The sequence below is a fragment of the Diospyros lotus genome, chromosome 1 (assembly GCF_014633365.1).
Source record: "Diospyros lotus cultivar Yz01 chromosome 1, ASM1463336v1, whole genome shotgun sequence".
Classification (NCBI taxonomy): Eukaryota; Viridiplantae; Streptophyta; class Magnoliopsida; order Ericales; family Ebenaceae; genus Diospyros; species Diospyros lotus.
The window spans coordinates 37,339,055-37,351,186 of NC_068338.1; the positions used below are offsets into that span (position 1 = coordinate 37,339,055).

At 39.7% G+C, this 12,132-nt stretch overlaps 1 protein-coding gene across 1 annotated transcript; it reads left to right on the forward strand.

The window, feature by feature from the left end:
- The first annotated feature begins 1,736 nt into the window (after window positions 1-1,736).
- LOC127790111 (ER membrane protein complex subunit 7 homolog) lies at window positions 1,737-11,987 on the forward strand. The gene is made up of 7 exons (XM_052319405.1): window positions 1,737-1,975; window positions 2,138-2,181; window positions 9,386-9,494; window positions 10,378-10,441; window positions 10,538-10,654; window positions 10,770-10,878; window positions 11,623-11,987. Exons 1-7 carry the CDS (start codon window positions 1,878-1,880, stop codon window positions 11,721-11,723), a joined length of 642 nt encoding a protein of 213 aa, XP_052175365.1. The 5' UTR covers window positions 1,737-1,877; the 3' UTR covers window positions 11,724-11,987.
- Window positions 11,988-12,132: the final 145 nt, after the last annotated feature.

Sequence of the window (12,132 nt, forward strand, 5' to 3'; positions counted from 1 at the left end):
GTTGTGAGCCTGTGAATAGTTGATCCCTCACTTGGACTGGTAGTTGGAAGTTGAGCGACACGATACATACTACCCTTCTTCTTAAACTCCAAACCAGAGCAGCCATGGAAGAAAACCAAGAAGATCAATCCAAGCTGAGATTCCTGGAAGCTCTCAAGAGAGCCTCTGAAGATCTGAAGGCCATTCCCATTCCTTTATACTGCACCACCAACATGGACGCCATTAAAGCTCTTATGGAGCTCGAAACTCGACTGCAATCAGTCCTTTCCAGCTCCACTGAATCGAGTACTCTCTTTAATCTCTCCGTGTCACTTATGGACCTCAAAAACCAGTTCAACAAGCTGCAGAGTTCCCAGGATAATGGCCTGAGATCCTTCATTCGTCGCCAATTCACCAATTATAAAATCTCAGCGATTGCCGGCACAATTGAGGCTCAAGTTCGAGCCCTGATTGGCCGGGAAAGGATCAAGAGGTTTGTAAAGGTTTTGCAGGAATCCGGAGACGAGGAAGAGCGGGTGAGGGCACTGATGAACTTCGAAGAGCTTCTGGCAAGTGGATTCGACAGAGATTTCCAAGAAGCGATCCTGAAAGCAAAGGTGTTCCCAGTTCTCGAATCGGTCCTCTGTAAACCGGAATGCTCGATTAGGGTTCGCGAACAATGCGCTTTCGTTATACTGGCATTGGTTCGATTCAACAAGGACGTGTTCGTGGGACAAGTCTTGATGGGGCCAACAATTCCGGCCCTGGTATCCATGAACTCGAGTTCTTCGATCCAAGTTCTCTCCTCGCTGATGAAGCTAATCGGACGTCTTTCGGTGCTTAAGATGGAAGAAAACGGCTACATTATGAGAATCACGAGCCTCTTGAACTCGGAAAACGCGTCGATCCAAGCCGCGGCAGTGGAATGCGTTCTCGAACTGGCTTACCTCGCGAGGAAAGAAACCCTAGAGGCGATGCTAGAAGACGGTTTGATCAAGAAGCTGGTGGAGCTGGAGAGAACGGAGACGAACGGCGATCACCAAAACGGAGAGAATTGCGCAGAGCCGGAGGCGGGAACCGGCGCCGGAGAGGGGGGATTCAGAGGCTGCGTGACGAGGCTGGTAGTGCAGGTGGAGATGGGGGAGGGACTGGAAGCGCGCGAGAAGAGAGAATTGAAGCAGGAAATGCTAAGGAGAGTGAAAGAAGCCTCTGTTTCTGATGCAGAGTATACTTGTATTGTTGCTGAAGTGTTGTGGGGCTCTTCACCTTTGTGACCGGCCCGTTTGGGGGGGTTTTGATCTTAATTTGGGCAATGATTTATTGGCCGATCTACTTTGTCGACTGAGTCGTGGAGGTGGAGGGGATGGGCAAGAGTCGCAAGACCTAGTCGGTGCACTAGGCCACCTGATATATCGTTGTCATTTTAATTTTGGATAAATTTTATCATAACTTTTATGTGATTTTTGTCATTTATTTAGGTGTATTTTGAGATTTATTTTTAACATTTTAAGTCTCTGTATTTTATTTTTTTTAAAAAAATAAACTATATTTAAAAAAATAAACTGCAAGAATCTAAAATATTAAAAATAAATCATGAAAAATGTAGGTGAAAATAACCCAAAATCGAGTGGAGGTTTGAAATAATTTACTCCTTTTTTTAATTTATTAAATTATAAGTTAAAACATTCTGAAATGGTACAGTGGTCAGGACATTAGACTCTGAATCCAGTCACTATAACAAGCCTTTTGAGTAACGCTGGCCGGCCCGTGACTCCAAAAGCCCAAAACAAGAACCCAACCGCGGCTCTACCAAGACAAACCACTTGTTCTTCTTTTCAGTCTGAGGTCTTCCAAACTTCCGATTCAGCCGTTGAAATCTCGCTCAATTTCTCCTCTCCATGGCTGTAGAAAAGGGATCGAGGCCGATCTTTCTGAATCTATCATTTCTTTTCTTCTGCTTCTCTCTCATCTCTTCGGCCCTCGCGATCACGCCCGGGTACCTTTTTCTTCGGCTCTTGTTATGTGTCCCTTCTCCGTTCCGTTGCTGAGAAAATTTGGGAAAATCGGGAATTGGGATACTATTACGTCTATTCATTGCTCTTTATTGTGAAAACTGAAGAAGTTCACTCAATCTTACGTTTTAATTCGTTTTCGGCAGGACTGGTGATGGTTATACCATTAGTGGTCGGGTGAAGATTCCAAGTATGCTGCTTTTCCTTTTTTGGTTGAATTTTATTTAAGATTTCGCTATTTTCTAAAAAGTTTTTAGGGTTATGAGATTGGTCGTTTTATTGCACTGGATATGGCTGCAACTCTTGTGGGTGCATCGGGTTGTACAGTTGTTCTAGTGCAATTCGAGCAATTGGATATTGAACTTCAGTAATTCCCATGTGTCATGGGTATTGGTGTTGGGTATTCATGTTACTTGTAGTGGTTTTTCGTTTTGATTGAAGTGTGCGTCGATCCTCTCTTTTCAGAAACACTTGATAGTTCTTAATTGGTCAGACAGGCACCCATGCTTTGTGGTTCATGATAGTGTAATGTGACAGTAATGTGTCAAATGTACATGAATCATCATAATAGAGGAACTGCATAGATGTTGCAATGAAGCTTTCTGTCAATTTACAAGTGCATGGCCTATTAAATGTTAATTTTTGGCATCCTGTCAGATTGCTGAATCTGACAAGGGGTGTTTGGGGAGAAATCAACGGGAATTAAGAGAAAAGAGGGGAAGAGATAGAGAGAAAAGAGAGAGAGGAGGAAAAAGATAGGAGAGAATTAGGAAATGTTCGTCAATTCATTCATGCCTCCAATGTAGGCTGTGGCTCAATTTATATAAGCCCACGGCATATAACAGCCTTAGCTATAGGACAAGGCAGTGTAACCACCTTAGCTACAGGACAAAAAAGGAAAAGACAAAAGGGACAATATCCTAACAGAATGAGAGACACAATTACATAGCTACCCTCAATTATGTGACACATCCATAGTTATAGACACCAACAATTGCTACTAAAGGTAATGCAATTTCGCTTGGAAGGGTAATAATCTAAAGTATTGTAGTATTAACTCTGATATAGGATAGAGGATAGAGGATAGAGGATAGAATGTTATTATCAAAGAGGTAGCTGATATCTCATCAAGCGCATGCAATCAAACATCATTTTTTATATCACTTGAAAATTGAAATACATATTGTTTTGGTAAGTGGAACATGGATTGGGATGTTGTACATCATATCTTGTGCATTGTGTGTGGCACGATAGAGGTAGGCACTTTTGGATCATAGAGTTGACATGGAATAGGTTTATTTGGAATGTGGAATAGATCTTAGGATGGTCTCACCAATACTAGTCTATCTCTAGAGATAATAATTTTATATGAGGAACTATTGATAGACATATGATTGTGTAGATGTAAGCAACCTCTAATTGTTTTAGTGATTGTGCATAGTGGTAATTGGATAGTGTATAATTCTATTGCCCAAAACCTCTATTAAGATTTCATTGGTTTTTAAATGGGACTGTCATGACCCCAAGGATATAATAGTCATACGAATTATATGTTTATCATTTTGATTGTATTTTCTGTTATAGCTGTTAGTATATTCAGTTGTAAGCCTATAAATAGGCTGGAGTAGTTAGAAGATAGTAGCTTTTGAATGATAATTGAATTCCATTTCCCTCTCTCAATTCTCCTAGCTCTCCCTTGGCTTTCTCTTTTCTCCCTCAATTCTTTCTGTTAAGTTCTTTCTCTCCCTCCCTTTCTGCTTTTTCTTTCCCGTTCTCTAACCACTTTACTTCCTGAACTTTAGCCAAACCTTAGGGTCGTAACATTTGGTATCAGAGCCGTCATTCTTTGGCTGTGATTTCAATCGATTCTAAACGTGAAGACGAGGTAGAGGCGATTACGAAAACTGGTAGTTCAGGCGAGTTCGAGCAGTGGTTTTGTCCACATTTCAGATCTAAGTTGGAAGGAAACAAGGATTGATGGATATCGAGATTCGCTGGTGAATTCCGATCGATTATTGGCTGTAATTCCAGTTCGGAATTTGAAAGCGACTTGGCCAGGCAATTTCGACTTTCGGTTGAATTTCAAAATTTGATTCCGACGCACAAGAAGGGGAGTGTTGGCTCAAAATTGAAGGCGAACAAAGTTGATCAGTCCTCAGCCGTGAATTTCCGGCAATACAGCCGAACTCTCAATGAGCTTCAACAAATTAGATCGGCCAACATTTTTTATCCGATTACGAAGGAACCAAGGGCTGATCATAACAAAGCAAGCAAGCAACTATCGGTTCAATCTTAGAAGGCGAAGCAAGAGGAGGACGCCCGACCGTGAATTTCGGTAAGTCTTGCTCAAAGTGGAAGGGCGAAGCAGATTCAATGGAATGGGAAGGCCAATTCCGATAGCAATTTAGTTAGGCGATTCAAGGAGCAGCAAATTCCGAGGATTCCAGAGACATTGGATGGTGATTGGGTGGAGAATAAGGCGTTGACTGGGGCGATCATTGAACCACTATGGTCCCACCTTCGATTCCAGTGAGAAATGAAGGCACGGCGTGGAAGCAGGCTTGGGCGATCGTGAATTCACTTTGACCATGGGTAGATAGCGATTAGTTGCAAGCAAGTCCGACAATCGACAAACCTTGAAGGCGAATTCTGGCTTGTAAGTCAGGCGGTCTTTGGCTACTAAAGCAAATTAGGAGGGCTACTGCGAGAAACAAATTCTCGTGCCATTGTCGGCTTTGATCGGCAATTCAATTGCAGATCAGAGATATTGAATTCGGGAGAATAGGTAGCCTGGCCTTGAGTGAGGCTAGAAGGAAGGTGCGGCATGTGACTTCGACTATTGTTCCAAAGCAATTGGATCTAGGTCATTGCATGTGACCTAGGTGTGAAGGACAGCGCGATCGGAAACGGTCCAGAGGTTAATTCTGCAAGCGGCAATTCTCAATTGCCTTGATTTTGATTGTGATTCTCAACTCAGATTTGGAAGTTGAGCGAGAGGTGAGTTCTAGGCGAATTCTGACTTGATTCTGATAGATTTACGGGTTGTAGCAGAATCGACCAACATAGGAGGCAAATTTGTAGCTAAACTAGGTTCGGAAATAGCAGGTGATTATTGGAGGCTGTTCAACAACAACTGAACTTTGGAGGTTGTTTCGAAATCAAAGATTAAGGAAGATTGTGTAAAATAATGATCTATGGAAGGTTGATTTTCTGAGGCTGTTGATCATTTTAAGAAGCGGAATTCTAAAGCTAAGGAATTGAAGGTAATGCAGGAGTCGATGACCCACGGCCAGAGGGATAGTGTGGCTAGCACAAAAAACATAAGGGAGGATGTAGTTGCCTCTTAAGAGGGAAAGGCATCAAGAGACGATGGAGCAACATGGCTAGCAGATTAATAGCATTATCAACATGTTGTCTTCATTACCTCAATTCTAGTTACCATTGGATTTTCCTCCGCGGGCAATAGCTGATTTAATTCTGCCCAACTATGGTATCCTCCCTATAATCTATGGACTGCAAGAGATAGAGGAACTCTCGACCTTGGAACTAGAAATCCAGAACATGATTGATGGGATTGAGAAGTTTAACAAATTAAGGCAGGAGGGATCAGTGATAGATTATCAAGTTAGATTTGAAGAATTAAGGTACTTGATGTTGACTTTGCAACTTGCCTTAATGGAGAGGTACTTCGTTTCCAATTTTATTAGTGGGTTGAAAGACAAACTGAGGTCAATGGTCAAGATGATGATGCCTACAACCGTGGAACAAGCGGCTGAGAAGGCAAGGTTCTAGGAATGCGCCTTGGAAGCCATTTTTAGAAAGCATGAGTTGCAATCTAACAATTCTACTAAGAGTAGCTAATTGATTAAAGAAGCTTCTAAGGCTGCAAATCATGTCGAGCATGAATCTGAGGAAAAATTAGAGTTGGACCGGCCAATTGTAACTAAAGACTTCGACAAGGAAGAGAGATCGGACAAGGATATTGGAGGGGATCACTGCTTGTATTTGTCGGAGGTTGATGTAGTAGCACTGGAAGAGGAGGATTGTGACAGTGATAGCGTCCTTGCAGCTAAGGAAGAGTATGTGGTTGATAAGGTCCTAAGAATAAGGGTGGTAGTTTCAAAGAATGAGGAAAAACCTAAATTGGATCAGGCAATTCAGGCTGCCAAGGAAGTAATGATAATTGCTGAAGAAGCTATCGAGATTCCACTGGAGGGAAAATTTGCTGAAAGTGAGTTTTGGTGTACACCAACAATCAAGAGGTAAAAAATACTCCAATTGAGGATACCTCTACTAAAGATGGGGAAGGAGAAGATATTGGGAAGATGGTGGAGGAATTTTTTGTGGAGAGAAACAAGACTCTTGTTGCTTTGCTTGTTCATATTTTCATGGGGGAGTGGTAGCATCGAATTAGGTTTTGGCCTGCAAAGCAGTTTGAATTACTCTCTACTGTTGGAGAGCATATGGTGGAAGGCGTGACAGGTCAACTGGAATTAATTTTGAGAGCAACAAGGAATGGGTGGATGGCTGAAATAGGTGTTGCAACAAATCATAATATTGTTGTTTTTGGAGAAAAAGACACGAAAATGCAAAAGAAAAGGAAAATAAGAGATAAGAACAAAAAAGGCGAAGATGTAAATTCTTGGGGACAAGAATTGTTTGAGGGGGTGGGGATTGTCACGACTCTAAGGACATAATAGTCATACGAATTATACGTTTTTTATTTTGATTGTATTTTTTGTTATAGCTGTTAGTATATTCAGTTGTAAGCCTATAAATAGGCTGGAGTAGTTAGAAGATAATAACTTTTGAATGATAATTGAATTCCATTTCCCTCTCTCAATTCTCCTAGCTCTCCCTCAGCTTTCTCTCTTCTCCCTCAATTCTTTTTGTTTTGTTCCTTCTCTCCCTCCCTTTCTGCTCTTTCTTTCTCGCGCTCTTACCGATTTACTTCCTAAACCCTAGCCAAACCCTAGGGTCGTAACAGGGACTTTAATGAGCTTTTAATTTCTTGCATTTTTCTTTCTCTTGTGGGGAATTTCTCATTCTTCTTTGGATTAATAGATCTCGCCCGTTGATGCTAGAATCTAAGAACATGAAGCTAATACTTTACAAGGTTGTCTTTGCCTTTTCTTCTTGTCATAAGTTCTTCTAGCAATGTTGCAGCATCAACTCCATCATATTTCTCCTTACTATGGTTGCTACCACTGGCTGATATTATGCTTGTGCACTTTTTTGATGCAGTTACCTTGGGCAAGGTAGAAGCTAACCTTATTGTGATAGTCTTTCTTGTACTTGATTGATGTAATAGTAAAAGTTGCAAAATAATTAATCCTATAAGAAATAGATTGTTAAAGAGCATGAAATCTTAATTTCTAAATTATTTAAAGATTATGTTCACCCTCTTCTCATTGACAATGGTGGTCCAAGGCCTCTTCTTCTAATGAAGCTACAGATTTAGTATTAAGGCACTAGATTAGAAAAATTAGCTAATGATGTTGAAGTTTTGGCCATAAGTTATCAAATCATAAGATATATGTTAATGTTGGTCCTTTCATCCACTTCCAGTCTTGACTGTTATCTTCTTCTGCCCTAAACCCCATTTCTTCTAATCTCACTCGAACTCATTAATCATTGCATATTTGAATCAACATCCCATTTTCTGAATGGTCTTTGTTATTATGTCAAAATTGTGATAACAATTGAACATTAGAATGACTAGAAACTAGCTTGTCCCGCTAACCACAATCCTCAAGCCATCTTAGCCATTGTCACAACCTATTCTCCACCCCAGCCTGGCTATCTCCATATCCTAGTCTGGCACCCCATAGTCCCCTGCACCATAGTCTGCTAACCTAACCTTACCCTACACTACCCACATCTCTTCCCACCTATTCCCTTGTCTTTCTAAAACTCTCTGTTTTTTCTCTATCTAAACAATATCTGGGAAGTGTATAGAATGACCTTGAACCTTCTTCTCCAGTTTCAATACAAATTCTTTGCAAGAAGGGATCTCCGCAGTCTACAACTGCTTACTCGTGTCCACACAATAGCCTGATAACTATAACAACAAAGCCAACTCCAGAATGGTGGCCCAGATTGTCACGTGAGAAGAATTTTCTGAAAAAAGGGAGAGCAACTCTAGAATGTTGGAGGGCCTGTTCTTGGTCCCTTGGGAATGCCACTCAAGAAGAAGGGGGGGGGGGGGGGTTGAATTGAGTGATTAAAATTTTAGTAATTTTATTAATGAAAATTCTTGATATATAGTTTAATAAAAAATTAAGCTTGTATAAATATGTACAAGTGAGTTTGTTTGAGATCGTTATATTGCAAGTCACATGATATAACAAGATAATTAAAAGAATGGCAACAGACAACACACAATATAAGTGGTTCGGTGTATCTCAAACACCTACTCCACTCTCCCAAGATTTAACCACCCTTGGGATTTCACTAAATCCAACACCAATGTTTTCTCTTAGTTCACATTGGAAACTATTACACACCTAGATTTTAAACGGTTCTAGGCAACCAATACAATCCACAACAATAGTTTAAGTAAATACAAGTATTTGTCCACTCTTGGACACAATAGTTTAAGTAAATACAAGTATTTCTCCACTTGCCTTGAGGCTCTTGGATGGATGGGCAATGAAACTTGAGAGCCTTGGATTGCTTGGAAATTTGATTGAGAGAGTTTGAGAGCTTGTGGGTGCTTTAGATATTCAGAAATGCCAAAACTTCTTCCCCATTTCGAGCCCCAAATATTTATAGGCACTGCTAGATGATCTGCATAACGATAAAAAAAATTGACCGTTGGGCTCAAAAAGTCAACTTTCCTAAAGGGAAGTCGACTTTCGTTTGAATGAGAATTGACTTCAAAGGCTGAAAGTTGACTTCTCCAAGCAAGAGTCAATTTCCCAAAAATCAGCTCTCAGTTGAATCGACTCTGCATAATTTGCGCTCGGTTGGGTTGACTAAAACTATGCAAAAATCGACTTTTGGCATACCAAGAGTCGACTTTCTGAGGCAGAAGTCGACTTCTTGGTCCAGATTTTGGAAAAACATTTTTTGTGAATTTTATATTTACTTGAGAAATGGTTTTAATGGAAAATAACATTTTTGATTATACATATACTATGAAAAAGTATTTTATAAATTAACCAGAAATAATTAGGGTTTACAATTTGTATATTATTTAAAATATCCTTTTTGATAATCATCAAAACTTAATTTAGAGATTAAATGGAGCAAGTTGGCTCAACATGTTCTTGACTTTTGCATGTTACTAACTCTTGTTTTCCGCTTTAATAAAGAATTGCTATCTAGGATCAAAGTGTCTTCCTTGCTAATTGTCTTTTCCTGATGATTAATGATTTTTTTTTTTTTGGCAGGTGTTACTGAGAAAGGATTTGGTGTTCTGGGGAAACTGTCAAATGTCAAGGTCATCCTTAATGGTGGCCAGAAGGTCACTTTCATCAGGCCTGATGGATATTTTTCATTGTATCCTACCAAATTCATGTCATGCATTGTTCGATGCATGATATTTTTGGCATATATTGCTCTCCTTATTTAATTGTGCACTCTTTTCTCTTTCTATAATGGAATGTGATGATTTGTCCTATGAATTGTTCTTTTGTTCTTCTTCTCTTAGTTGTTAGTTGGATATCTTTTTGGATTTTGAAGATTTTTGTTAGTTTAAAGTTGATTTCCTATTGCTTTAGCTAGTCCTTCGTGATTTTCACTGTTACATTGATACTTACACAACTGATTGACCCTTTCATCATTGCTTAAGTAGGAACAGATAGGCCTTCTAAATTAAAGTTTAAGCAGTATGGTTATTTTGGTGCTCATTATTTGTAGCTGCCTGTTTTCATCTCTAAGGCAGAAGCAGTGAGGAAATATGTTGTTAACACCGTGAAGATGAACTGATAAGTGGGAAAATAAATTATTTGAAAATAAAAAAAAAAAAAACAAAGAAAGAAAGAAATATGTTCCATCGTTCATCAGAAAATATTTAGGTAAAAGTGTGTAGGCAGGCTAAGATGTACATCACAAATGCTAGTATAATAAATTTCAGGGAACATAGTAGCATGGAAATGACTTCCAAATGGCTGACTGAATTGTGTAATCTTTCATGATAAGTTTCATAATATGTAGTGTTAATGAAGTCAACAAATGCCTTACGAGAGGTGTCACTTTGACAGTGTCCACACCAAATGGCACTGCTACTGGATTAGGATGCCCAAAAATAGGTTGTGTCAGATCTTCAAGAACTTGTACTGGGAACTACTACTACCACTAAGATCTTATTATTGTGAATGATGTCACTGAATCTGAATCATTATGTACGCTTAGTTAAGTTCCTTAACCTATATGGTCAAAGCCATAACGTCCCAGCGGGTACTCATCTTATCGAAATGACTGCAATTGGTTATTTTTTTTCTCCGGTAAGATTATCCTATCTGTATCCAAATATAGTTTTTTGTCATTATTTTATTTCTTCTAATTTGACCCATATGTAATCTTTTGACCTTTTTGCCCAGGTTCGTGTTGATGTTAGTGCCCGAAACCCTGGCAAGGTTCAGGCAGCACTCACAGAGAATAGGAGGGCTCTGACTGAGTTGGTTTTGGAGCCTATGAGAGAGGAACAGTATTATGAGGTGGGTTTGGCCTTGGTTTATGACCCTGCACTTAAAATTTTTGCTGTTTTTGTTATTACTGGATTTGGGCAATGTTTGTTTCTGTAATTTATGTTCCTTGTCTTGTCTGTTGCAGATAAGGGAGCCTTTCTCCATAATGTCTGTTGTGAAAAGTCCAATGGGTTTGATGATAGGATTCATGCTGATCGTGATGTTTGTAATGCCCAAACTAGTAGAAAACATGGGTATGCCCTCAAACTAGGTTTTGGCACTGTTTGTGTTTCAATCATACCATATTGCTATAGATTTAAATTGTGATGGCTTGGATTCGATGGCAACTGGCAAGTATATCCTGTTATCTTGAAAATTTGCAGGAACAAGTCATGCCCCAAGTGGTGAATCCCTTTATGAGTAGGCTAGGGTTATAAATATGATGTTCTCCATGATGATACGTGAGAACATTGTCTGATTGTTCACTCACCCCAAGTTTACTGGGTAGAAAATCTTTAGGTTGTAAAGAAAGCATTATCCCTCAGAACCAAAGCATTATTATAGCAAGCTGCCTGGTAGAAGGAACACCTGATGCCAATCTCCGGAGACTTTCCAACGGGCCCCAGTAGACCATTGACAATTTGTGGCTAGAGTGGGTCAAAATAATCTCTCTGTTTTTATTCTTAGAATTTCTTTCCATAGAGAGTAAGTAAATAATTTAGCAATGAGGCTCCACGCATCTGCCATAATGTGCGTAGAGTTGTTAAGAGTTAGCCACAAGCAAGGAACTCCATAACCATAATAGTCCTTGGAAAATCAATGCTGCTTTAGTCAAAAAAGGAACAAGACAATACTAGCTGCAAAATAGTCCAATCTACTACCACCCCCTGTCCCTAACATTGGTTGGCATTGGTTCAAAGCATACTCAATAACATTTTAGTTGGTGTATTTTTATCTTTCTTATTTTACCGACATCAATTGTTTTCTCATTGCCGCAGATCCTGAAGAGATGCGGCGAGCGCAGGAAGAAATGAGAAACCAAGGGGTTCCATCCCTGGCAAGCTTGTTACCTGGAGCCGGAGGAGGTGCAAGGGGCTAGGCACAATGCGGGATCTAGCGCGCTAATGTTCACAGGCTGATTTAGTAGTGAAAATTTCTAGTTGCAAAAGGAACCTGATTGCCAAGTCTCTGACCCAAATACATCCTCTATTGTTCGTGGGAAATTCGGGTGGACTAGTATTTGTTCTTTGTGAATGACCTGAAGAAGATGTCACAAATTTTTGTCTCCTTGTAAGCCTGTTATTGTTATTGAACATGCACTTGTGTCATTGAGCATTTGCCAATTTCAAGTCATTCTTCTCAATGAGCAGTCGTTTGAGCTGGGACAGAAAGTAAGGCAAATTAATGATAAATTATTTTTGTTACTTGAAAAGGGTATTGAAATGGATGGAATAAAAAATATAACAAATAACAATTGATATCATTTTGCCAGACAAGACACATGTTAC